Below are 27,916 nucleotides of genomic sequence, written 5' to 3'. Positions count from 1 at the left end.
TTTAGGTGCCCCTAGGCACGTGTCTACTGTGCCTAATTGGAAATCTGGCCCTCACTACAACAGTGTCAGTGGCCCAGCTGTGGTGCTCCAGCTGTGATGCAGACCCTTATTTCAGAGATGGATGGAAGGGATTTTCTGTTGCAGTAGTAGAACCACCCCGTCCAGAGGTGGTAGTTGGTGGATACAAGAATTATTCATTGTACCTAGCTTCATCTACATGGGGGCTAGGCTGCCTTAGGAGCAAAATTTTTCATAGCCCTGAGAGTGGCAGCTAGATTGACCTAGGTTTTAGGTGTACTGTAAACCATGCCTTAGAGGTGGGGCCACAGAAAGCCCCTCCCTGCTATGCACCCCCACCAACCACACACAGGTTGTGCTCAGACCAGCCGCTGCCTGTGCAGCCCCAGCCCCTTTCGGGCTACACCGGCTCATGAATAATTAACAACGTCATAAATAATTAATGACGATTTATCACGGGGGTAAAATAGTTAAATGCAGCACGCAGGCGAGGAGCAGCTGAGGCAAAATTACCTGCAGCGACGACATAGTCGCTAAACTTCATTGGTCGGTGGCGTGTGATTGACTGGTGGCATCCTACGGATTTGATTGGCTTTCACGGCACGCAGCAGGTTGGACCAAATGTGTTGATTGGTTGCTAGAGCTTGCCGTGGCTGGTATTGGTTGTCTGGGCGCGGCTGAATGCCCTGATTGGTTGTGATGAGGCCGCGAGGGGTGCCCGTGCTTTGGTTGGCCATTGGCGCTCTCAGGGGTGTAGGGAGGGGTCGAGCGGCGATGGCGTGGTTGTCTGGGCCCTGCTGAGCCGGGCCCGGCTCGGTCCATCCCCTGTTCCTTCCCTGCTGCGCGGGTTGGTTTCGCCCCGCGCACTGGTAGCGCCCGCAGCTGCCGCCGCCCGGAGGTGGCGGGGCGGCCGCGGCGATGATGAAGGGGGCGCTGGGGAGCCCGGTGTCCGCCGCCATGCAGGAGAGCTTCGGCTGCGCCGTCGCCAACCGCTTCCACCAGCTGCTGGACGATGAGTCCGACCCCTTCGACGTCCTCCGCGAGGCCGAGCGCCGCCAACAGCAGCGCAGGAAGCGCGATGAGGCCGCGGCGGCCGCCGGCGGCAGGAAACCCGGACCCGGCCCGAGACCCGGCCCCGCCGCCGGCAAGAGAGAGTCCCAGAAAGAGCGCAAGGTCCTGCAGCCCGAGAGCCCCGCGGCGCCCGGAGCCCCGCCGCAGCCCGGTACGGGGAGCGGCCCGGCCCGCGCACACCGCGGCTGGCGGGAGGCGGTTGAACTCTTCCCTGTGGGCCCTCTATGAGAGCACTGGGGGCCGGCGGACCAGGACGCGCGAGAGGGCGTGCATGGGCGGGCGGAGCGGCGGGTTCCTACTGCTCAGGGCTGGGGCTGGCAGCGGTTACCGCCTGGCCTGTGCTGGGCGGTGTCTAGCTGAACGCGGGGAGTCTCTCCCAGAGCAGCTGTGCGCCTGGGGTGCAGCGCTGGCCAGGAGAGGGTGGGAAGCGCTTGGCCCTTGGCCTTCAGAACGGTTCAGCGCGTTGCCGGGTTCAGCGATTGCAGGTAGGCAGGAAGCCTGTGTGCGGAACGGGAGGACGCGGACAAGTGCCTGGGCCCAGGTCACCTAGTGAATCTGGCGAGCTGCCCACAACACACCGCCTGACTTCCAGCCCTGCCTGACCCGAACCACAGGACTGGCCTCTCCCTCCCTCGCTGTCTCTTATCTTATCTTCCCCAGGCTTTTCTCCTCCAATCATCTCTTGATGTTTGAGAGCTGAAGAAGTTGGGGATCAGCTGGTTGTGACTTTAAAGAGGCTACATTTAAGTCAAAATACATGATCCAGTGATTATCTTGGTTCAGCATTAAAACAGTGAGGTTAAAAATGAAGTTATACCATTGTTCAGCAGTAGGTGAACCAGCTAGGACTAAAATCTGTGTACAATTGAGTTTATACTTTTAATGTTTTTATTGTTCTGAACACAAAAATTGTTCTGATAGCAGATAATCAGATGCACAGACTAAACTGTGGTGGCGTGACTTAAACCCTTTACATTTTATAAGTAAGTCCTCTCTTTGTTGAAGGCGAGAGTGCTTCTGGTAGAAATGTAGTGAAACTACTCTAATAGCACTGAAACTAAAATAAGTAGAAGTAAGACAGTTTCAAGTGCATGAGCCAAAATAATTTAAGAGAGTGGTGACATTGCGATTGAGCATTTATTTAGGTTGTTTTTACTTTTTAGCATTTTGGAGGCGAACCTGGATGCTGATGAAACAAACACAGCTCAGTGATTTAAGGATCTAATTTAATAAAGAGAAACTCCTGATGTCTGTAAAGTGATTTAGAAGAAGAGGGCTAGTGTTACTAAATAACAAAGTTGATAACAAGCATTTGTGGATCCTATAATCAGACTGCAGTTATATAACATCAGTTGAACATGAACAGCTTAATGGAGCCAGGATGTCACTTCTGTTTTTAAGTCCAGTGTTGCAGAACTCCTGCCAGGACAGTGTGCATCTGTCCTGGCATATATATAGGTTCTTATATTGCTTTCAGTACTGTAGTACCTGAGCACCTTACGCCTTATGTATAGAACAGCTTTAGATACAGGCTTGCCAAGGCTGTGATTTGTTTCCAGTACAAAATGAGCTGTGCAAATGTAAACATCGTATATCTGGTTCTAGATATTGCAATGGATTCTTTATATTTTGGAGCACTATAGTAGTAGTTGATTTACTTTGAGGGGTTAGTAAACTGAACACCATGGGGTGGTTCTGTGTGGTGCTTATCTTCTCAATCCTTCAGCGTGTGTTTGGCCAGTTTAGTGTTTTGCAGTCCCCCCACACCTGAGGTGCTAGAGAGCTGACTTAGACTTTTGAAGAGCACAACAGCACCTGCTTTGTGAGCTCAAACCTTGTCTGTGCCAGAATAGTGCTGAAGACCCGTGTTTGTTGCATTGTTTGCCTTGAAATTGACCAAAATGCTCTGGGGGCCAATGTCACCCTGAGCACCGAAGAAGCATCAGTAAAACCTCAGGGAGATTACAGTAAGAATGGCACCAGGCTGGCTTTGACTACTTTGAAGGGTAATTCCTTAAAGTTAAAACTTTGAGTTGGTCAAGACTGCTGAGTGCTAAGATTTGGTACTAGAGCTGTTTAAACAGTGCAGGCCCAACTCTTCTCTGTTAAATCTGGCAGGGCAGCTTTTCTATCAAAGTAGCTGATAATGTGATCTTCAGAGCTGAAGGCTCTGCCAGGCATTTGTGGTCATTGGTACCGCTCTTCAGGTCACAGGATGAGACAGTCTCTTCCAAAGAGGGAGGAGTTACTGAGGAGTGGCTAGCAGCACCCCACTACTCGGTTTCTGCATTGTAGCCTCTAGACCAAAGGTGGGCAAACTACGGGCCACATCCGGCCCACGGGACCATCCGGCCCGGCCCCTGACCTCCCAGCCGGGGAGGCTACCCCAGGCCCCTCTCCTGCTGTCCCCGCTCCTCTGCAGCCACGCCACCATGCAGGCAGCACTCTGGGCGGCAGGGTTGCACGCTCCTGCACAGCAGTGTGTCTGGCTCCAGCCAGGTGGCGCGGTTGCCAGACATGCTGCTCTGAGCGGTATGGTAAGGGGGTTAGGGGTTGGATAAGGGGTGGAGGTTTGGGGGACAGTCAGGATGGGGAACAGGGGGTGGGGAGTTGGATAAGCATGGGAGTCTGGGGGGCCTGTCAGGGGGCGGGCGTATGGATAGGGGTCGGGGGCAGGGAATGGGGGGGTTGGATAGGCGTGGGGTCCTGGGGGGGCTATCAGGGAGTCGGGGTGTGGATTAGGGGTCTGGGAGCAGGGGGTTTGGATGGGGGTGAGGTCCCAGGGGGCAGTTAGGGGCAGAGGTCCAGGGAGGGGGCGGTTAGGGGACAAGGAGCGGGGGGGGTTGGATGGGTTGGGGATTCTGAGAGGGGCAGTCAGGGGACAGGAAGTGGGAGGATGGGAGTAGGGGCCAGGCTGTTTGGGGAGGCACACCCTTCCCTACCTAGTCCTCCATACAGTTTTGCCACCCCAGTGTGGCCCTCGGGCCAAAAAGTTTGCCCACCCCTGCTCTAGACTCTCTCCCTCAGTCATTCATGTACAAGTAACAAAAGGGGATGCCTCTTCACAACTAGTCCTGTGCAAGGCTGCCATGAAGCTAATAGTTAGGGCCCTACCAAAATCAGGATCAATTTCAAGGTCAGAGGGTTTTAAAATCAGTCAATTTAATGTTTTCAGATGTTTACATCTGAAATTTCATGATGATATAACCGTGGGGTCCCAACCCAAAAATGAGTAGTGAAGGGGTCACAAAGCTATTGTAGGGGGGGTTGCAGGATTGCCACCATCATTTCTGCACTGCTGTCAGAACTGGACTCTGAAGTCAGCAGCCATGGAGTATCCTGCAGCTGGAAGAGGCTCGTGGAGGTGGGTCTGATCTCCCCCATGCAGCTGGGGGCTCCTACTGTGCAGGGGCTCCAGCTACAAATCCTGGCCAGGCTGGAGAGAGATGGGACTTCCTCTTTCCACTGAGCTTCCTGCAGCTGAAGAAGCTTCTCAGAGATGGGTCTGATCTTCCCCCAAGCTGTTGGGAAAGCCCCAGCTGTGGGCTCCTAGTTGCTAGTCTGGACAGGCTGGGGAGGGACAGGGCTTCCTCCCCTGCAGGGTGTGTGTGATTAGTTGATCCAGATACTTCCTGCTAATCAAAATGACAAAAGATCTCTGGCCCACCCTAGATTTCAGGGAACTAAATCAGTATGTTGTCAAAGAGAAATTGAAGATGGTCACCCTAAGAGTGGCCATGCCTCTTGTAGAACAAGGCAGCTGACTATGCGCTCGGGACTTAATTTCAGTGCTCAGGAAGTATTTCTGTGAGCATATATACAGCCATAATCTGACTTGCAGTTGAGGAACATTGCTACCAATTTTGTGACTTGTCTTCTGGGAGAGTGTTGGCTTCATATGTTTTCACAAAAGCCACAACTACAATCAAGCATATTTGCATAGGCAGGAAGGGCATATGATGTCTTACTTGGACAATTGACTGATTAAGGACACTACTCTGAAGAGTTTTGGATGACTGATCTGTATCAACATTGGGGTGTTCCTAATATTAGGGTTCATGATAAACTACCAAAAATCTAAACTTGTCCCTAATAGGCAATTAGAATTCTTTGAAGCCTTGCCTGGATGTGGTTTGACTGAAAGCCTACTGCCGGACCCAGTACAGGAACCAGAGCATCGCCAATTTGGCAGAAAAGAATACGCAAGAGCTTGTTAAACTCCTTACAAGCTGAATTTGGCAAAACTGTAGAGTTTTCTAATGATCCCCACGTGTGTTGAAGGGTACAGCTTTATTTTAAAGATAAGTGAGGTGTTTTCTTGAATTGGCTTGTAATAGACTTCAAGGGACTTGTTACTAGACTCTTTGCAAATTAAAAGTTTAAGTACTTGAACAGCCAAGACTGAGTCTAGTATTAGGGTTAAAGTACTACTGTGCAATTTTCATTATAGTAGCTTGATCTAAATTATTTCGTTATGTAGGTTGACTAAGAGCTGTTCCTTGCAACACGTAAAATCTGAATATAAACATTCAGCATTTTTCAGAAAGATTTGAATTTCACTTGTCTAGACATCCTGTGACATCAGATCTTCAACTAGTAAAACTGTCCCTCTGTCAGGCTCTGCTCAAAAGTTCTATGTGATATTCTTCAATATAATTTTTTTGTGTGGTTTGAATGGAGGGTTTGTTGTATTTGCATACTACTGTAAATCAGCTGCCTTTTTTTCTTTGTCTTGACTGGTTCTCAACCTTTATTCCTAAGTGAGTTCCCACTTAATTGTGGAGCTCACCTGAAAGCGAGCGGTTCGTAAAGCAAATGGCAGTCAAATCCAGTTGTCTATTAGGTGTTGGCCTTGCACAGCTTAATATTAAATCTTTTTGACTCCAGAATACTCTCTCTCTAGGCTTTGTTGTTAATTAGATGACACAATAACAAGAGCAGTACCATTGTCGGTAGTTAATTGATCTAACCTTTTTTTAAAAAATAGATCTCTATTCTTCAGACTACCAAGCTTCTGGTGCTTCCTTATTCTTTCAGAATAGTGGTGGATGTTTACTGTTTGCAAATGCCTTGTTCTTTGGTCCTTGAGCTGTTTTTTATGTGTGGTGATAGGGCAAGGGGAGGGGTATGAAATATAGGTATTATAGCTTTTGTAATTGTCTCTTGATGTTAGTTCAGCTCACTCATTCTTAAAACAGTGATCAAATTGCATTTGCCAGCAATTTATTGAAAGGGCCCAGTGAAATGCAGAGCTTGCATTCTCTACCGGTCCAGGCAAATAAAAGTTGCTGATCCTGCAGTAATAAAAATCTCTGTTCAGTTTGTCTCTAAGCCTATTATGAACATTTTAGGTGATTGCTTCCTATCTTTAGCATGTACACTTTGGAGATGGTGTAGTTTAGACATCTTCCCTGATTGCTAAAAGATTAATTGTATTATCATCCACCATTTTAGTGGGTAGTAAGATGCTGAATGTTTTGAAGAATCGAAGATCATGATGATAGCTGTGAAAACCAGAGTTTTTTTTTGTTTTTTGTTTTTTTTTTATGACTAACTTCAATATAATTATTCCAGATATATAGGCATGAGGTTGTACAGGGGGAAACTGCTGTAGGTGATTCTGTTACAGAATGCTGGCATATTGAAAGCACAAGATCACAAGGTGGAAGTCTATCTCCATTTAGTTCACTGTTTATTGTATGAAATAGATATCAAAAATAGTTCTCTTTTTAATGCAATTTCCTATCCTTTTTAAGGGAAAAATGAAAAACAAATCTGTTGGTTACAACTGTACTTCTTCCTGAGTCATTAATGAATTAATGTCCTGTGTGGTGCCATATCTTCTGTCGGTGACCTTTGAATTCTAGAGCACCATCCCCCCATCTCAATTCTAGTCAATCAGGACAGTAACCTTTCTTTGATGTTTAAATTCATTGTATTTTGAGCTTTCCCAAAACTTTCAATTTTGTGTGCCATAGATTTTTTTATATTTAAAATAAATGGCACCTCTCTCCCCTTGGCACTCAAGACTTGAGTATGATAGCTGGGTGTTTTGGCAACTGAGTAGGGAATATTTGGATGGGAAGGGATTGGAACACCTATTAAGTGTGGATGTTGGTTTTGTGTTTTGATAACCACAAGGCATTTGAGGCTTTAGACAGAGGGTTTTTAATTCCTTTTTTTTTTTAACCATAATGTCATGACAGCAACTAGCTGCCCTGCTACTCATTCTCAATATCTGTTGTTACATGCAACAGCAGTGAAGTGTGTTAGCTTGACATTTCAAAAATGGTCAGCAGTGAAAAAAGCTAAATGTTGACAGTCTTATCATTAGGCTTCAATGTCAACAGCCCATGGGATGAATGGGGCAGCTGACACCATTCACAGCTGGTTGTTTTGATCTGCCTGCATGCTCATGCAAATATCACAACATCAGTTAGCATTTTGAAAGCTAACCTTCATAACACAAAGCTAGAGATTTTTTTCTTAGTTGTGCTAAGTTTTTTAACTATTTAAGAATCCGTTTTCATTTTTGTGGCAAATTGAGATATATGGACGGGGCAATTTATATGATCATAATCACATTTTTAGGGCCCTGTGTTAAGTTTGATGATGGAATTGGTCTGTTAGATGGGACGGAATAGTGTGGCTCTGATCACTTGTCTTATGTAACGTTAGCAACCAATTTGGACTAGATTAGGGATGTTAACCTCAGCTTCTGGCCACATTCCAACATTACTAAATATATTCTGCATATCTACATTTTCCCCTTTGGTTTCAAATCGATAGTGTTCTTCACTTACTGTTTTATATAATGTTGTGTATAATCTGTTGGCTGCACTTCAGTAATGGGCAGAATGATTTATATACCATTTTTAAATTGCTTTAGTTTCCAATTCGGTAGGAAAGATACTACATAAAATGTTTGCTCGAAGGCTAACCTGTTTGGAGTTTTCAATTTAAGTTGGGTTAGTAATTTTCAGTGTAGTAACCTGCATTATATTTCCTTTATGGAAGGTTGAGTGAACTCCCAGAACCTCATAAATTTCTGTGGCATACATTAGCTGCCCAAAAGTGAGAGAGTGGAAGTTAGTGAGGGATATGTGAATAGCTTAAATAAGCCACAATTGATGAAGATGTTGCCTGTGGAACTTTAATTCAAGCCCCTCCTGTGCATGTGTTGTGAAGTCCTGAATTACGTGATCAGATATGACCTTTTCCACAGGACCCCTAACTCATTCATTTAGAGTCTCCAGTTGTTGTTTAACACTTGTCATGTAAACCCTACACTGAACCCATTATTTTCCATGTGTGTTTCTATAGTGCCCTGGTGATCAGGGTCCCAGGGGGTGGCCACAGAGAGGTTAGTCAATTAGGCCAAACTGCAAAGGAATGGGGCAGACAATCCCCAAAGCTAGTGGATATTCCAATACTTAGATTTATCAAGCCAGCACAAAACAGCTTCTATAATACTTACTGATTACCCAGAAGTCAAAACACAGTTCCCTTAAAAGCAGTCCAGTCTTTGGGCTCCCTCCCAGGCAGCCAAGTCAAATATGAAAGTTCTACTAATCCCAAAGGATTGGACATATTATCTCCCAAGTTAATGAATATGTGCTTACAGCCAATTCTTATTAACCAAACTAAAAATTATTTAAAAAGAAAGAGTGAGTGAGTATTGGTTAAAAGCTCAATATACATACAGATATGAGTACAGTTCTGATATCAGTTTCATAGTAGAGATGGTGAGCTTTGTAGTTGCAAAGAATTATTTCAGAATTGGTCCCTAGGTTATAGTACAATGGTCATATTCATGGCTATCGAGGTGGGACTGAACATCTGTCTTATGGACTCAAGCTTCCCCTGCATAAAGCCTCAAGATCTGAGGTCAAAGGATCAGGTCCCAAGAGTCTTTTATATAGTTTTCTAGCAGCCTCTTGAACAATAGGCTTTTGACGTAACCTTCTGTTTCCTAAACATCACCGGTAATTAACTACATGGATTAACATAAGGTAAATTATTCTTTATGCCGTTCATATACAGTTTACTACAAACTTCAAACAGACATATAGACATTTTCACCCAAGATTCATCTAAATATTAATATTCTCTTTTGATCTCTGAATCAATAGCTATAGTAATAGACAGGAACTGTCTGTTTACATGGCTAACATCTAACAAGATATAAGTGTAAACATACAATTAATGTCACTTCTAATTCTCTAACAATACAGGTTTGCATTTCAAAGTCTATCTAACCTGGAATGGCCCTAATTACCATTTACATACTCTTCTAAAGGTTGAACCTGGGTCAATTAGCCTGTGAGCTGCTTAACCCTTTCTGGCCATGTTTCACAGCTCTCCTCATGGTGTCTGAGTGCTTCATAAAGATTAATGAATTAATCCTCACAATATCCAGGTTAAATTCAGTGGTGGTATTACCCTCATTTTATAGATGAGGGAACTGAAGCACAGAGGCCAAAATTGCCAAGTGACCAGTAATTTTGGATGCTCACCTTGAGACATCTGTGCTCTGGTTTGTTTTAAGATTACTTAGGGTTTGTATAGCTCTTCATATGTGCAGAACTCATCTTCCATTGACTTCAGTTGCATTTGTGTGCTCGACACATCTGTGTATCTGGGCCTTCGGTCACGTTTTGGGCACTCAAAAAAAGACACCACTAGTAGCTAACTGTAAAAAGTTTGGTTGAAGTGATTTGCCAGTTAACCCATTGGAATTCAATGGCAGAGGCAGGGATAGAATTCAGTTCTCCAAGGTGGCATTAACTACAAGACCATCCTTTCTCGCTTTCTGTGATCCCCTGCCTCATTCACTACACACCTTCCAACTTCTGCAACAATTGAGGCAATGATACTATATACAACAGCCTTATTCATTTCCAGAGCATTCTGTGCACTGAGTAAGGCAGGGGTCCTATGAGAAAAATAGTATGGGATCATGTAATTTAAAGACTGTATCGTGGTGCTTACATAAAAGGGGAGCAAATTATGATTGCATGGGCAACCTCCATTCTGGCATTTCCTGAGTGTTTGGCTTTGCAACCTTTACATACTCTCATATGTAATTTTTGTGTAATTTCCTAATTTAAAAAAATCAGTTTTTTTTTAATAGTATGGTGTGATAAATAAAGGGGGGGTGGGAGAGAGAGCTCCCTTTGATGGACAGCCAGTTAGCTGTAAAATCCCTCTTGGTAGCTGTTCTTTACTTGCTTTACCTGTAAAGGGTTAAAAAATCCCCCAGGTGTAATGTAATTAAATAAATAAAATAAAAAAGTGGGCACCTGACCAAAAGTGCCAGTGGGAAGGTAGAACTTCTTAAAATTGGAAAGAAACTTTCCCTTTGTCTGTTGTTCTCGGGCTGCAGGGACATGGGCAGTAATGCTGTAACCAGCTTTAAGCCAGGTATGATTATAGATTATCAATTCATACCTTGAATCTACTTATCTGGAGCCTCAGATATGTAACTAAAATTAGGGAATGTCTAAAAAGATGCAATTAGGGTTATTTCTTTTATTTCTTATTGGCTTGTGGACTCCTGTGCTAACCCCAGATGCTTTTGTTTTGCTTGTAACCTTTAAGCTGAACCCCCAAGAAAGTTATTTTGAGTGCTTGATTTTTGGAATTGCTCTTTTAAAATCTAGCAAAAAGCCTAAGTTCCAGATGTTTACTTACTTTCTTGTTTTTAATAAAATTTACCTTTCTTAAGAACAGGATTGGATTTTTGGTGTCCTAAGAGGTTTGCATGTGTTGTTTGATTAGCTGGTAGGCACAACTAATTTCCTTTGTTTTCTTTCTTAGCTCTTCCCTAGAGGGTGTGTGTGAAAGGGCTCGAGGGTATCCCACAGGGAGGAATTCCCAAGTGCTCCTTCTTGGGTTCAAAGGGTTTTTTGCATTTGGGTGGTGGCAGTGTTTACCAAGCCAAGGTCAGAAAAAGCTTGGGAGTTTAATACAAGCCTGGAGTGGTCAGTATTAATTTTTAACTTCCTTGCAGGCCCACACCCTCTGCACTCGAAGTGCCAGAGTGGGGAATCAGCCTTGACATATGGCATCATAATCACACCCACATGTTTCATCAGCAGGTTAGGTCCATTGCACAGACTTCTTCCATTTAAACTAACGGAGTAACTGATAGGTGGTGGGCAACCTATGGCATGCGTGCCGAAGGCGGCACGTGAGCTGATTTTCGGTGGCACTCACACTGCCCAGGTCCTGGCCACCAGTCCGGGGGGTCTCTGCATTTTAATTTAATTTTAAGTGAAGCTTCTTAAACATTTTAAAAACCTTTATTTACTTTACAACAATAGTTTAGTTATATATTATAGGCTTATAGAAAGAGCCCTTCTAAAAATGTTAAAATGTATTACTGGCACGCGAAACCTTAAATTAGAGTGAATAAATGAAGACTCGGCACACCACTTCTGAAAGGTTGCCAACCCCTGAATTAGAGTTAAGGTGGGTGAGGTAATATCTTTGCTTGGACCAAATGCTGTTGGCGCGAGAGAGAAGCTTTCACACAGTTTCCGCTTCAGCTCTGTGTAAGCTCGAAAACTTGTCTTTCACACCAATAGCAGTTGTTCCAATAAAAGATAATACCTCACCCATCTTGTGTCTCTAATATCCTGGGACTGGTATGGCAACAACAACACTGCATACAGCAGTAGTAATTGTCATTCTTTATGGACCACCACTAGAAAGGGATAACTCTTTGTCAGTGGGTTTCACATCTGTTTACTGATCATAGAGGAATGTAGACACTGAGGACTCCTGGGTTCAATTCCAGGTTGTGGTGGAATATGTTCTAAGGGATATAAATCTGCCTGTTTTTGTCCCCCTCTGCTCCTATTTACATCCAGCTCCCTGACTCCTGTTCCCCATCCTCTGGCTCCTGCGTCAGCCTCGCTTCCCCTCTGCCCATTCCTCATCCCTCTGTGTTCCAGTCAGGCTGTTCTGACATCTTGCTGTCTGGGTGACCACAAAGGGAGACAGAGTTCCTATAACATTTTTTTTAACATGAGCGAAATGAGATATTTTTCCTAATCTTATTTTCTGAAATGGCTGCACTATGTTAGCCGAAACATTCCAGAATTTTCAGCCTGGGGCAGATGCCTGGCATGGTAATTTCAGCCTGAATGGCTGAAGTTTGGAGTTATAAGTAACAGAAAATATGGTCTTTATAGTAGGAAGTGTTAGGCAACCTTGACCACAGGTGGTGCTACCAGCTCAGCCTATAGTAACTTGGTAGAAGTGCAAAACTAGAGGACTATATGGTGGCATAGTCATCTCTTTTGAGCCAGTAGTCCGGTAATTGCAACTAAATCTATTCATGCTGCTTATGTTTAGACTCTTCACAATTTTTTTGTTTGCAGGTCAGAAGCGAGCTCCTAAAAGGGGAGAACAACAAGGATGGAATGATAACAGGGGAACGGAGGTAAAACAAGACAAAGCTGAATGGAGACCTTCCTTCAGGGAATACCGTCCCTATGAAAAGGAGAGACAAGTGGAGTTCACAGTAGAAAAGTATGTATTTCTAAGAAGATGCAAGATGGCCCGCAATGAAGGCTTTGATGTCCTGAGAGGCTTTGATGGACTACCATTTAGTTAACACCTAGTAGTGTGGTAGCCTAGTTTTGGCTGTATAAAGACTGATATGAGAAAAAATCTGTCAGTTCTCAAGTAAATTATACTGTAGTCAGAATGTTGTATGGGTCTGGTGTCTTCATGTCAGTTACATTTCTAATGGAATAATACAAGCTTTTTTGGTAGTTAAGCAATTGGTTTAAAGGTCTGGTTTCAGTGTCTGCCATATAGAACTTAATGTTTTATGACTTCTGCATATGGGTATTAACATCACCAACCAGATTTTAAGTAATTGTACATCTAGGCCCCATAGACTCTGAAGCAAAATAGGACCAAATTCCATTAACCCTTAAATTCTGTGGCAATGCTCACTTATTGTATCTCCATGAAATACCTCTGCCCAAATGTATACAACTAGCTCGTAGCTAAAAATAATAGATGTGCAACTTGTCAATGCTTGTTTTCAGCAATGGCTGTTTGTGATCCCCTTCTCCCCCGCCCATGTGTGCTACCCCCTCCCACCCAAGACAGCCCATCTCTCTGGGCTTCAGTGGTTAGTGTTGTCTGGGCAGTCAAGCTCAGAATATCCTTCCTGCCACACAAGTGCTAGGTGGGTGGGGAGCTTGTAGTCAGCTTCAGCAATTCATTTCTCAGTTCCCTGGGTCTCCGTTGCTGCTCTATCCTCTAAGTTGCCTAGCTGTGCAACCTGCATTTCTCGTTACCCCTGCTCCTTGGCTGAAAGCTGTGGCTCCTTTTCACCACCACCCCTCTTTCCTTCTCTCCCCAAAAAGAAATGTGAAGATCATGCACTGTAATGCAGTTCCCTCTTGTGGGGAAACATGCAGAGCAAGAGGTAGTTTCAGGCAGATCCCAGCAGGGCAGGGAGACCGAAAACAATGTGGTTTGCCTGAAACTACCTCTTGCTCTGCATGTTTCCCCACAAGAGGGAACTGCATTACAGTGCATGATCTTCACATTGCTTTTTGGGGAGAGAGGGGGAGAGGGGTGGGGTCTGGGGGGGGGGGGGGGGGGGCGAATGCTAGATTGAACAGAGTCAGTCCAGGGGCCCTGAGTGAGATGAATGGGGCAGCTCACATGTTTCAGAGGTACCATTTCAGATTCCTTGCAGGCACTGATGGTTATCGGTTAAGCTTGAGTCACATTTTCAAGGTTATTTTCATAGCCATAATGGTTAGAAACTTAAAAAAAATTAAATGAAAGCTGAGATTATGGAGTATAACCCTGCAGATGGGGTGGATTTTTCACCCAATTCTACAATTACAAGAGTACATGGGGGGGCCCTAGTTATACCCACATTAGTCAGTAAACCAGATCTACTCCTGACCATGCTGTATGCTGCTTGGTTAGTGAACTCAGATAAGTCAGTCTTGCTTTCTGTGTTTGTACTAGAACTCCTCTTGAGTTTCTTGTACTCATGGGGTTGAAACTGTTTTGTTAATTATTTCTCATGATAGTCTGACTTTAAAAAATCCAACGCTTACACCTTGCTACAAGCAGATCTAACATATGAGGGCAGTAATAGTGCCTAATAAAATGCATTTAGATGTTTGGCATATTTAGAAAAAAGCAAACAATTAATAGTCACTATTACTGACATAAGGATAAAAGAATGCAGACCTAAAATTCTGCTTATGTTTAGCTTCTGTCTGTTTTTAATGCTGACAAAGAGCACCAGTCTGGGCATAAGATCAGTGTAGCGTAGGATGTGATCTAAAAACTTCTAGTAATAGTGAGTATAATAATTCATCTATTATGACAACTGTACTAAAGCATCCCTATGACACCAGATTTTCCCCTACTAACTTTTATGTAGAAGAAATCGAACTAGAAATCTTCCTTGTCTTTCAGGCCAGTTGACAGATTTGACCGGGAAAGACCAATGAGAGGTCGTGGGGGAGGAAGAGGTGGAATGCGAAGCCGAGGAAGAGGTGGTGGGACGAACAGAAGTCTTAATGGCTATGACCAAAGAGGGAAACGGGAATTTGAAAGACAGAGTGGGAGTGATAAAACGTAAGTGCTTTGTGTATCTACTGCTCTCATCTAATATATTGATAACAAACACGTACCTCAAACATTTCAATCTTTTTGAAGGGTTGGAGTGGGAAAGGAGTATATTCAACAATTTAATACTGCTTTTGGTTTGGTACATCAATGAGGGATGAATTTCTTAATTTGAAGAATACTGTTTCTGTCTCTAGAGGAATCAGAACAGAAGACAAAAGGGGTGGAAGTGGAGCTCACAACTGGGGAACAGTTAAAGATGATCTGAGGTACATGCAAATTTGTGCCCATTCTAGTTTATAATGATTTCTGTAAAGTAATATGCTTGGTCACAGTTGCCTTTATTTCAAGCTTTATCCATTCACCCTGTCTTTAACTGTTATGGCCCTTTTGCTCAAGCATACTGAATAGATCCTAGCCTGAAGGAAATTCTTCATTTATGGCAGGCTTCTAAGTATGTATTTGCCTAAGGCCAAGTCATCCTTTTGACTAGAGTGAAATATAATTGGCTTTCCTATTTTAGTAAATGATGGGCTTGTGTAGTAAATGGTGGGCACTGTGACTGGCCTGTGTCAATTTTCAGGAAAATTCTACAATTCTAACAAGTATCTAGGTCTTAAAAATTGTTCTGTACTCTTTATCTGGTACTGTTTGAAATTGCCTCAAACTGGAAACAGGACCATAAGCCACCTTTTCTACCCCTTGACACAGCTGGAGATGTGCTGCTATTTCAGCTAAATATTATTCATAAGCCAGCTTTCCTCCAGGACTAAGTTGTTTATCTGGGTGGTCCTGAGCTGGTTTACCCTGGGGAGAAGGGAGGCAAAACTTTAAATTTATAGCAGTCTCTGTAATGGCCATTAAATTCTATTCTTACTCATTGCATTGTCTAAATAACATCCTACGTCTTTATATATAAACAACTTAATAGCTCACAAAGGCATATTTTTGTAATTTGAACTTAAGTTTTTCAAGGGTTAAAAATGGGAGATAGTTAGTTATAACTTACAATAAATCAGGTAATCTTAAAGGCTTAGGGTAAAACTTTCAAAAGTTTGTACCTTCCATCAATAGAAATTGGCCCAATAAAAGATGCTACTTCACCTACCTTGTGTCTCTCTCAAAATCATGTAGGTCATCTGGGCATTCCAAGTGCTGTTGAGTCAATAAAAATGAATTAAAAATGAAACTAGGTATATGAAATGGTATAGAGAAGGTCAGTTGGGTATTTCTAGTTTACCTTTTCTCAAAAAACAAGGGAACACCTATTGAAACTTAAAAATAAAATTTAAAGCTTATTAGGACATACAACATATTACACAGCACAGAACTAACTTGTGGAAATCAGGGCTGCAAGATGTTGAGGCAGATGTATATGATTCTAGAAAATTTATGTAAATGCATTAGGTCTGATTGCTGTGGAATTTTCTCGTATCCTGAACATGCACACTTTTGACTTTCACATATTTGTGGATACCACTTCCTCCAGCCAAGGATTTCCAGTGCTTCCCATTGTATAATCCTGTATTACTAGCACACTAAACTAGTCTCATTTAATGGTTTTGTTGTGGTTTTTGGGTGAACAGTAGATTGGGAACTCTTATGATCACAGACAAGTTCTGATAGAACTCACCTATACAATTCCAGAAAGGGTACTATCTTCAGGTGGTCATGAAATATGCACATTTACAAAGAATGGGGTTTATTGAACTGTAAGCTTTCAGTATGACCTAGGTATGGTGTGTGGTGTGTTTTGTTTTTTTGGTTGTTTTTTTTTTCCCCTTTCTATTTTGCAGTGAGATGGAACAGACTGCTCCTGTGGAAGAGACTGCAGAAACAGAGGATCACCAAGGGGCACCTGAAGGAGAACCTCTGACCAAGTACAGTCTGTCTTGAATATCTTAATTCTAAAATGCAAACAAAATAACTGGCCAGAGCCAATATTCTTGATGCGTGTGGGGAGACATTCCAAGACCATGCCTTTCAATGTGTCTGTAAAGCACTTAGCAGACATTTGGCACTATATAAATATTTTAAAATGGAAATATATACCTACAAAAAAAGTTGTTTCCTGGCAAAATGGGGCTCCAATCTCAGTTGAGGCCTTCAGATGCTACAATACATACATACTAATTCGAAGTAGTGGCAATATTAACCTGTTTTTAAAAAAAAAAAAAAATAAAACCACCCCTCTAGGTCAGTAACTTAGATGATAAAATTCTGTAACACAAACTTTGTATTTAAATGAGAGAGAGTGCTCTCTAAGTTATTCTTATTCCCTATAAGGAATATAAATGATATAATGGTGTTGTAGTTCCCAGTTTATTTTTAGATATATTACAGCAGACATTTTACTTGTAAAACAACCCCTCATCAAGGTACCTGTGGAACCATATAGTGATAACATGATTGAAATACATTAACAAAAAATTCCCTTATGCATCAGTCAATCAGGGGTGTCTCCTATACAACAGGAACTTCTCCCTTGAGATTCATATGAGGCAAGAGTGGCCTTCCTTCTCCAAACCCAATTTTTAAAAAATGACTGCTTGGAAAGAGTGTTGTATTGTTTCTTAAAGCTAAGGTAAACTGAGATGTTTGCATCCTGATACTCAGTCGTTGGTTCTGATCAGTGTCCAAATGTGAAAATTAATTTTGCTTCAAAAGATCTTAATTATCAAGTTAGAAATTAGATCAACTCAACTGTTTTTAAATATCTCCAACTTGAACACTACCAACACAAATAACTTGTAGTGAAGGGGTGGTGACATCAAAGTAAGGAGTAATATTTCAGCCAACATTCCTTTATGTTTGAAATTGGAAAGAATATCACTATCTAACTGACTGTGTTTGGGTCAGCCATTAGACAAAAGATGAAGGCATCTAGGTATTGCCAGCCACTTCACTACGATTTATGTACATCCATGTTCAAGTTGGAGATATTTTAAAAGATTCTAAGTTGACCTAATTTTTCAACTATACAATTAACATATTTGGGTTACTCAGTGGTTTAAAGTAACTGGAGGTGAGGAGGGTCTCTTGGACAAACTTAAGTTCGGAATGTTGAGTTTCCAGAAACTTAGTTTTCAGCAGACTTAAATCATGTGGGCAGTGCAGGTAATCTACATAGAACTTAACTCTTATGTATGCACTACTATACACTTTAACAGAGCTAAATATTAAAAATAGAGGTTAAGCCTTTTTACTTGAGTATCCTGGGTCATATTTCAGAGTCTCACATAATTTTCCTCTTTATGGTAGTTGAAATCAAAATCAAATTCAGCTGTCCTAGCTCTTTCTGTGTAAGTACATGTGTTCTAACCTCAGTTTTCTATTGAACATAAAGACATGAAAAGTACATCCAACTGTAGTGGGCAAATCCGGTTGGCTTTTAATTATGAAACTATTAAATGTATAAGCTTATCACTCTGTTGCTATTTCAGACTATTCTCTGCAGAATCAATAAGATAGCTCTGTATTTTCTTACCCTGCTAAGGCTTTTGTTGCAGACAGGAAGGCTAGAAACTTTCCTCCTTGATGAAAGTTTAGATGTAGGAGAAATCCACAGCAATCTGGAAGACAGCAGTATATACAAAGATTCTGTGAAAGGCACATAATCGTATAGTATCTTACATCAATGTAAATGACTCTCATCCTGAGAATTCTCAAAGCTGTGTGCAAACTAAATACGTATTAAATATATGGGCCTCACTGTGACTACCTCTGGTGGAAGTTAGTAGCACAATGCGCCCACACTTCAGAAGAGTGAGTAAATACCATATCTAATAGAGGCAAAATATATAATTAGGGATTGAATTTATTCAATATATTATTCAGTATAACACCTACACTCTTGCATAAAATCAGACTGGGACAGTATCTTTATTTATGACCTTTGCTGTTCAGAAGCAGGGGTTAGATGAATAGAATACTAGTTTTAGTCTGTTTAAAATGACTTGTTGTTTTGGTGCTCCTGTGTGCCTAATGCTCCCCTTCCTCTTGGAGGCCTTGCCTTCCAGAGTTGCAGTCTGTTGGCAGGTAGTGCAGTAGCAACAGAGGCCTCCTGGTCAGGCAACTCAACAGGGGCCCCAAAATAGCTTTAACCTTCCCAGACTTAAATAGTTAATTTTGACTTCTTAGAGTTCAGTGATTCCAGCTGCCTTTTAATAACCACTTGCAGTCAGGCACTTGGTTTCATGTGTCATCTGAAAGCTCTAACTATTTAGTCATTCCCTCCCTTCTCAGTTTATTAGAACTGATCCTTTTAGGAAAAAGACTCCAGAAATTGGGTATAGCATTTGTGAGGCTGTAGAACTATTGTTATTTTCCTGGTCTTGGATTTAATAACCTGGGAGGCTTTTAATAGTATTGCACTGCAAGCCTGTATATAATCACTAGATTCTTGTCCATGTTACCGTTCTTCAGCTTTCATTTTTATATTGGTGCCAGGCAGCATAGTTTCTTGTATTTATCTAAGTGTAACCTTATCTTAGTTTTATTTGTCCATATTTTTGAATTGTTTAGATTCCTTTCTAGCTTCTTTTTGTTTGCAGCCTCTCCTAATAGCGTGCACACTATTAAGCTATGTGCATGCTGTAGTATGAACATGTTCCAGGATGTAATAATTATAAAAACAGTACTGGTCCCAATTGTCTTTATATTTCCATTTTTATAATTACCTGGAAGACTTCTATGTGGCTTGTCTGCACAATTGGTTTAGGAGGTTGTTAAAGCATTTTTTGAGTAGTAGCTAGTAATATTTACAGATATATTCCTCTATTTTCTTATTTTACCTCTTATTGACATTAGACTTATTTCCTTGATCATCTACTTACTCTTTGTATTAAATCTGTCCTTTTTCAGTTCTCTGGCACCTAATAAATTCACAGTTAATTACCACTATTGGTTCTACATTTCCTTCTGATAATCCTTTCTTTAGGAAACCTCCAATTTCCATCCTCTAGTTTGCAGATCTGGCTATCATTTTAATAGCTCTATATAGCTAATCTATAGGTTTAACCAAATCCTCATTAACATTTCATTCAATATATTTCTCAGTTTTGTTTGCAAAACTGATAGTGTTGATTGTCTCACCTACCGGCGCTGTTGGTCTTCTGGAATCACTTATTAGTTTGGTAAACCTTTTTTCTTAACCCTTTGGCTAATTGTCTTAATTTTAATCTTAATTTTGGCACTAAAATGTATTGTTGCTGTGGTTTTCTGATTTTTCCCGCCCACCCTCCATCAGCTAGTTACACAATGTAGGCTGAATCTTTTCAGTTGAAGGTAAAGTAAATAAAGTTTTTGTTGTCACCAAACTAACCCATGTTTTTAGTGTTTACCAGCTCTTAAGGTTTGTCCCTGGTTACTTTTAGAACTGGTAATGCGCTATGAGGCAGATATGTTTGTGATTCCAGCTCCAACTCCTTCTGTATATTCCTGTTCATTTGAACAAAGCAATCTCTCTGCAACCAAGAGGAAAAAACACTTTAAACTAATGCTTAGTAAAGGGCTATAGCCAAAAAAAAAAATAGAAAAGAGAAACTGAAGCAGAATTGAAAAGCAATGTGCAGCATTACTAAAAGCCTCTTAAATGTATACAGGGATAACAAACTAATCGAATTACAAACTTATTTTATTACTGTCCTGCCGTGAGGCCCCAGTAGGGGACTATGCAAGGTATTGTGCAAACGTTGTAAATGGTCAATCCCTGAACTCAGGAGCTTATAACTTTAGTTAATGAAAACATTCAACAGCTGGATAAAATAAATGGGTAGGAGTGGAGAGCAGGAGAATGAAGTAACAGTATGAACATCCTATCAGTCGACCTTTAGTGTGCACAATGTAGTTTGCCACGATGATATCACTATCTTAAATCCAAATTGAAATTATTTTCTTCGGGTCTTTTTTGTTAAGCCCTTGGTGCTAGCCCTTGGTCTCAGAATTTTAGACCCTCATGTGAAGCTGCTTGTTACTTGCCAGATAACACCTATACTTCAAATAAAGGATCCACTCAGGCTGCCTAAGTGACTTTATATTCCTTCCGGAAAATCTCTAGAATGTATATCCCCATGCACTTCTTGGGAAGTTGGCATGTGGTCAGCTTTGATACAGATGTATACCGGTTAAATCTCACAGCTCCCTCATTGCTTTCCGGTCTTCAGCACTTAGTCTTCAGATTGGCCATTTGTACTTAAGTAGTAGAATCTCCTCCTGTTGTACTATAATCTGTAGCATTTTTGAAATATAAAAAGAATTCAGGAAGAATCCTAATACTCTTACTGGCTTCCTTCTCCACTCCTTGCTTTCCTGAAGGTAGTGTACCTTTATATAGATTCCCATCAGATCCCTCTTCAACACAGTGAACACACCATATAATCTTTCTCCATACTACTTATTGTCCCAGGGTCACCGTTAAATCTTCATTCTCAGCACTACATCCAAAACTGTTTTAACTACCCTCAACTTTTGGTTTGTGTAAACTGAACATAATTTGCGAAGTTCCTAGACAAGAGTATTGAGACATGCCAAGAGATGGGTTTATGTAACTCTTTTATGACAATTAAGTGATGATTTACTTGTTTTAGGAAACCTTATTTTAAAAGGTCTTCAGTCTGAGAGCCCAAATTAAAATTTTTCCTTTGCTTGTTTTCCTATATTATCTTGATATTCAGTTAAGTGCTTTTTCCTTCTACCAAGTTTCTTCTGCTAGATCTTGCAGTAAAGTGACACACACTGTTGCTATGGAGACAGATCTGTCAACATTATGACTTCTACTGCAGGATCAAGTTGAAAGAAGGAGTAAGCCCTTTCTCTCATATAATCTAATAACAGTAAATTTAGAGATTGTGCCTATCAGATGTTCATTGAACGCACTCCTATAATCTAAAAACAAATACATAATATGCTGCTGAAGTTCGTTCTGATTACTCATGCCTCCAAGATAACTGTCTCCCCTTTCATGTTTCAAATTTCTATTTACAAAGTACAAAATGAAGTAAATCTATTCTACGCCAAACCCTAATGATTAAAAGTGTTGTGCTTGAGGCCAACAAGAGAAGCAAAGTGCAGATCTTGAGAGCCTTTCACCATAAAATGACCTAACAAGCTTTAGGACATTCAAAACTTGTTTGTAAAACACTTCAATTAATCTCTACCATTATGGTAATGCATTGTGGAGAAAAAACAGCTTCTCAGATGGCCATGACCCAAACCACATTTATATCAACACCTTGAATTACAACCAGAAACTAATATGATGAGCTCTCTGTAGCTACCACCACATAACAATGCACTAGCTATAGCTTCCAAGTGCCCTTCAGTGGTAGTCACGTATGGAGCGTATTGTAATAGTTAGCTGTACCAGTTTGGATTGTGGCATGGTCTGCATCTTAAAGATTGTGGGAAGTGTAGCCAAGTGTTGATAGAAAGGGGCTTTCGGCCACCACCATCTCACTCTGGGGAATCTACAAACGATCAGATATAGAAGCCTTTCAGATTAGAAACTTTGTCCACCCTGGGTATGCTTGCTTTTTTGTCAATCTGTCCTACTTCTTATGCTTCCTGGGACATACCAGCATTGTCAGTCTTCAACCTGATTAACGTTTAACCAGCTTGATCTCATCCATGCCTTTCTTGGCCAGTTAATGAACCACATCATCTGGGTCTGACATCAGAGCTGCATGTTACATGCATATTGATGACTACACAGCCCAAATTATATCTCTCCCTCGGTCTCCTATACACATTTTTTAAAAAGGGCTAACAAAGTAGAATCCTGTGATTACCCAAAACAACGTCCTGGAATCTCCCGAGAAGTGTAATTCTCTGAAGTATGATTCTGTCTAGTCTTGTCAGTCGGCAGGACTGGCCAACAAAAACCAGTGGTGTCCAAACCTGCTGACATGTTGGTCTGAACTTATTGCTAGGAGTAGCTCCACCAGCAAAACTGCAGGGTCTATGCTATACCAGATCAAAAGCCCGACTGGCTTAATCTGGAGTTCATGTTCCTTGACCCTTGTTAGCTGTCCCAGCTATGCCAAACCTTTTCATGATAAGGGAATTTAGAGACAACAGTAGTTAATGATTGGTTTCAAATATAGCATGAGAAATTATGAAAAGTAAATGGGTCTATGCTTCAGGTATATTTTCTGTAGTATTGAAGCTCTTCAAATACAATTCAGAGATGGCAGAGAATCTGAAGCATTCAAAATACTGTATTTAGCAAAGTAGTCTTACTTTAGGTTTTTTGGTTCTTCCTGGAATGTAACAAGCTAATGGTTTTTACTTTACAACTATAAACCTTTAGAGTTGCTGAAGGGGAGCCAGTGGAAGAAGTAGCTCAAGAAATGACGTTAGATGAGTGGAAAAATCTGCAGCAACAGAGTCGACCAAAGCCTGAATTCAACATCCGGAAGCCAGAATCCACTGTTCCTTCCAAAGCAGTGGTGATTCACAAGTCAAAGTATAGAGATGATGTAAGCATTGCTTTAGTATTCTCTAAATTCTGCTTTCACCCAGGGTTAAGACACTGGCTCCTACCTGATTCTGAACAAACTGGAAATAAATATTCATATTTCAAGCTCCTGTAATCGTGTGCAAAAACCCCATCAGATTCATTTTGTCCAGTCTCCAGGCATCCCTTTTGTATTATGAGCATGGAATGCTTGACATATCAAGTAGTATTAGCCCAAGCAAAGTTTCAGTTCTGCTTACTTTATGGCTAAGTTTTAGAAGATTGAAGTCTGTCTTCTTGCCTATGCCAACTGTTAACTGAATTGTAGGCACAAGTGAACTCCATTTACTAAATGTTTTTTATATTTTAACTTTGAATCACTTTTTGATACACCTAGTGTTTAGCTTACTTGTTGCTTTACTAATGAATTTTTATCTGTGTATACTGGAAATTCAGTTTCCCAGCATCAGCATACCAAGTTGTCCTGAATCTGGTCACTATCGCTGAACCACTTGAGCACATCTGAACGATTTTTATGAGGGCTATGGCTCTGCTTCTTAGAGATCCAGGAGAGCTTGTTTTATTTTCCATAACTCTTGTTCGGTTCAGAGCCACTACACTGTTATAACTAAAGTAGGGTGAAATCTTGGCCCCATTGATGTCAGTGGAACCAGATTTCTACCGTAGATTCTTGCCTAGACTTACTTAGACTGTAAGCTTTTCAGGGAAGGGAAGTCGCTGTGTCTGTTCAGTATCTGGCATGATGTTGGGGGCTTGATCCTTGACTGGGAGCCTTACCCACCAAGAATCTGAATAAAAAATTGATTTAGCATATGTTGGTCACTGTTGCCCTAGTATGGCAAGAAACGGGCCCTAGAGGAGTAGTGACTTGTCTGGTACAGGTATTCCTTAACATGGGCAATCTATTAGACTTCAAAATGGGTACATGGGGAATATGATTTGCTGTACCTTTATAGCAGTACCAGGCAATACTGGTGTATTGTAAAGGCTGTTACGGAAAATATTATTTTAGTACACTAGCTACATTAATGCTAATTAAATTGTTGCCCTCTACAGTAACACTAAAACTATAACTGTAGCAAGGCCAATACCGGAATGGATCAGTGGTAGCAATTAAGTAAATTGCAGTGTTCCATTCTTCTTCCTTTCCAGCCCTTCTACAGAGGGTATCTCATGAGTAAATGCCTTGGGCCAGATTGTGTGGTCCCTCTGGAACTGTTGAGCTCTTGCCACGGAGAATTTTCTCAGTGTGGGAGTTCTCTGGTGGTATAGAGCTGGCATAGCAGTTTCCTATGTGCTTATGCTTAACTGCACCCGAGCCAGTGTAGAACTAGCCTGAGAATGGAGGAGCTGTCCTAGTCTCCCTTGTTACCCCCACTGCCACACAAAATTTAGGGACTCCTAGGGATCCAGGAAGTCTGACTTTACTGGTGTGCTACTTGGTTTGTAATATAGTAACTTTTTTTGAAGCTCTGAGCAGCATGCTAATTGCAGATAAATTCACTTTTAGATGTTAAAGGAGGATTTTGAGGATGACTCCCACATCTTCCGAAAAGCAGCTAATGATATAACTTCTCAGCTGGACATTAACTTTGGGAATCTTCCTCGTCCTGGGCGTGGAGCCAGAGGAACACGAGGAGGTCGTGGACGTGTCAAAAGAGTCGAAGATACTGGGCCTAGACCAGAAGTGGTGGTAATTTGATTTTTGTGGCTATACATTTCTAAATGATATGAGAATTCGAGGTCTTTATTTTTTTTGCTGAGGACTTGTTAGTGTTTGCTTACAATACTGTACCAGGCTTTCAGTCCATAGTATGTTGCTATATGTGGTCAAACTGCAATTCAGATTGCAAATAGGTTTTTTTTATTTGTGAAGCATTCACATTCAAAGGTCAAAGTTCAGGTCACTCTTATGACAGCTAGGAGGAGTAGTACAGGAGAAGTAACTTCTGGTTTCTGAAAAGAATTCTGATAAAATCAGGGAAATAACTCTGCACTTAACATTACTAAAGGCTGTAACCTTCAAGCAAAATTACTGTGTAATAAGATTCTAATACTTCCTCTAGCTACCAAGAGTAAAGTTAATAAATGTTGCATGTTTGATCCAGCAGGTTAAGATGCAGAGGTACAATCCTCTATTAAATAAATGACAAGTTAGATATGGTAAATTGTTTCAAAACAAAAGTGATTTAACTACTAATGATCATAGTACCTGCCATTTTCCATAGAAACCCCTGATTTAACCTACTCAAAACCATTCTCATCATAGAACTGCTTCTTTCACAGTTGGTATCTGCCAAGGGTTGCTACCGTTGAGGTATAAAAACCAAACATCTGGGACGATCCTGAGTCCATAAAACTGGGCAGCTGGCTATGTGTGCTGAGCACCATACAGATTTCCTGGCGGAGCTACCTCAAAAAAGGGACAGTCCTGGAGATACCTGGGCTGGTAGCAACCCTGTACTGCTTGAAGGTGAACAAATATGGAGGGTTTTTGTTTTTTTTTTAATTAAGTAAAATCCCCAGGGTTCTTTCAGTTCAGCAAGGATAAAGTTTGGAACTTTAAAATGGACATGGAATGAATCTCTCTGGTGCTTTTGTTCGGTAAAGCTACGTTCTGAAAACACCTAGTAAATCAAGTGTGCATCACTGTAGCATTTTGCATACAATTAAAAATTAACTCCTCAGTTTTTCAGTGTTTAAAATAACTTCTCATTCACTTTGAATGGTGAGCTGCTTCCTGTCTCTGTCTATAGCAGGCGTCAGCAACCTTTCAGAAGTGGTGTGCCGAGTCTTCATTTATTCACTCTAATTTAAGGTTTCGCGTGCCAGTAATACATTTTAACATTTTTAGAAGGGCTCTTTCTATAAGTCTATAATATATAACTAAACTATTGTTGTATGTAAAGTAAATAAGGTTTTTAAAATGTTTAAGAAGCTTAATTTAAAATTAAATTAAAATGCAGACTTCCCCGACCGGTGGCCAGGACCCGGGAAGTGAGAGTGCCACTGAAAATCAGCTCGCGTGTCATAGGTTGCCTACCCTTGGTCTATAGCTTTCCAATAGCTAGAATCTGAAGTATCAGGAAAATGTCACTTCCCCTTCAGTCACTATCCCTACACCATAAATATACCCATACCACAGTGACAGGTACAAGTCTAGTACCTGCATAAAAATGATTGATACAAAACAGTTTAGAAATAAGCATTAAATGCCTCTTAATGTAATTTAGCAAATAAATAAAATGAAACTAGTTCTGAGTTAGATTGGAGACTCCAGATGTGTCCTGGATATGCGTATTTTTCTAAACTTACTTCCTCCTTTTGTAGACACAAATCGTTGCTCCAAATCCTGATGACCCTGAGGATTTTCCTGCTTTAGCTTGAAAGAACTGTCGTGAATGACAGCATCTCAAAGTAGCTGTGAAGAGACCAGTTTTATGTTGCTGTGGAAAAGGATCATCTGAGTCTGAAGGAAAAATGGATTTTTTTTTTTTTCTTGTGTGAAATGATTGCACTTCTATGGTATTGAAGGGGGCTCTGGAGAGATCAATGGACTGGGATCTTGCTACAGATTCCAGCACCTCCTTTTGGGATAACTGTGTGAAGGCTTATGGTATTATACTCAAGGGATTTCAATAAAGTTCAAGAATACAGTGTTTAAAATGTGTATATAAAGATTATTTAGAATTTTCCATGAAAGCACAGTGAAATGTAAGCTGTACAACATGGTCTGCTATTGAAAATCTGTAGCAAACCCCTGTAGACACTTGAAAGCTGCTTTCCCTACTCCATTGAGTGAAATGTACCTTTGCATATTTTAAGCAGTTATACCGCAATTTTCATAAGTTGACAAATAAAGAAAACTGCTAATTGGTTTGGGTGTGAGGTGCTTATCACTTACTTCATTGTTCCTTGGTATTGGAGTAGCAAAGTGTGACTGCTTCTGCTTTACTGTGGTCTGAATATCAATTTGCATTCCTCTTACAGCCGTACCTTGCTTGCCCACCCCAAAAGTTTGTTTTTGTACTGAAAACTTGCAATCTTGACAATGTAGGAGCGGGATCTAAATTTAAACTAAACTTCTCTGCGGAACATTTACACTTTCAATTTTTTAAAATGTCCTCCTTTAGTAGAGTGTGAAAAATGGAAATCCTGTTTGTGTACTGTAGAATAGCCAGGTCCTAACCACAACTTCTTGTATGTGGAAGAATTGCGTGTGAATTGAAATGTTTGGTTCATCCCTTGCTGTAGAAAACTTTGCTTTAAGAAGCAACTCCAGCTTTTGGCAGTTGCTCCCATTAAAGTAAATTCTAAAACTTTAGGTACAAGTCTACTCACTCATGAGGAAGCTGAGTGTGGGTAGAGGAAGAGATGGGCTCTGCTTTAATGCTGAGGATAAGAGATCTGAGTGTGGCTGCTCAAGTTGGGTACTAAGTGATTCTTTCCTTTTTTTCCACACAACTATTGCAAAGGCTTAAATTTGAGCTGCAAGAGGGACATAAATTGTTAAGCTGGAGCAGAGTTGGTGTTTGGACACTGATTGCAAGGGAAGGAAATGGGAAGAGGGGCTCATTAGTGGCCAACAGGAGCAGCTACCAATTTTTTTCTTAAGAGATCCTGTCATTCCTCATGCAGTGATACTACAGCCTCATCTCAAACTAGCAAATGAAATAGCTTGTTGAAACTTTCAAGAGGCTTAAACTACACAGGAAACTCTGTTTAGTTACC

General features: G+C 41.2%; 1 protein-coding gene across 2 annotated transcripts; it reads left to right on the top strand.

The window, feature by feature from the left end:
* The first annotated feature begins 758 nt into the window (after positions 1-758).
* Positions 759-27,062, top strand: HABP4 (hyaluronan binding protein 4). Of its 2 annotated transcripts, XM_034774710.1 has the most exons (8): positions 759-1,240; positions 12,477-12,627; positions 14,557-14,718; positions 14,907-14,978; positions 16,506-16,589; positions 23,018-23,186; positions 24,696-24,878; positions 26,516-27,062. In XM_034774710.1, the coding sequence occupies exons 1-8, from the start codon at positions 937-939 to the stop codon at positions 26,570-26,572; spliced, it is 1,182 nt and encodes a 393-aa protein (XP_034630601.1). In that variant the 5' UTR covers positions 759-936; the 3' UTR covers positions 26,573-27,062. The 2 variants fall into 2 exon arrangements, with proteins under 2 accessions (XP_034630601.1, XP_034630602.1); XM_034774711.1 differs by lacking the exon at positions 14,907-14,978.
* Positions 27,063-27,916: the final 854 nt, after the last annotated feature.

The sequence above is a fragment of the Trachemys scripta genome, chromosome 6 (assembly GCF_013100865.1).
Source record: "Trachemys scripta elegans isolate TJP31775 chromosome 6, CAS_Tse_1.0, whole genome shotgun sequence".
NCBI classification, from domain to species: Eukaryota; Metazoa; Chordata; order Testudines; family Emydidae; genus Trachemys; species Trachemys scripta.
The sequence above is the reverse complement of the archived record's forward strand: the minus strand, read 5'-3'. Positions and strand labels throughout refer to the sequence as shown.

Excerpts from the sequence above, each read along its gene's own strand:
- HABP4 (XM_034774710.1), top strand. The coding sequence starts at position 937 with ATGATGAAGGGGGCGCTGGGGAGCCCGGTGTCCGCCGCCATGCAGGAG. Across the intron at positions 1,241-12,476 it reads CGGAGCCCCGCCGCAGCCCG|GTCAGAAGCGAGCTCCTAAA; the intron begins GTACGGGGAGCG and ends TTTTGTTTGCAG. Across the intron at positions 14,979-16,505 it reads ACAGTTAAAGATGATCTGAG|TGAGATGGAACAGACTGCTC; the intron begins GTACATGCAAAT and ends TCTATTTTGCAG.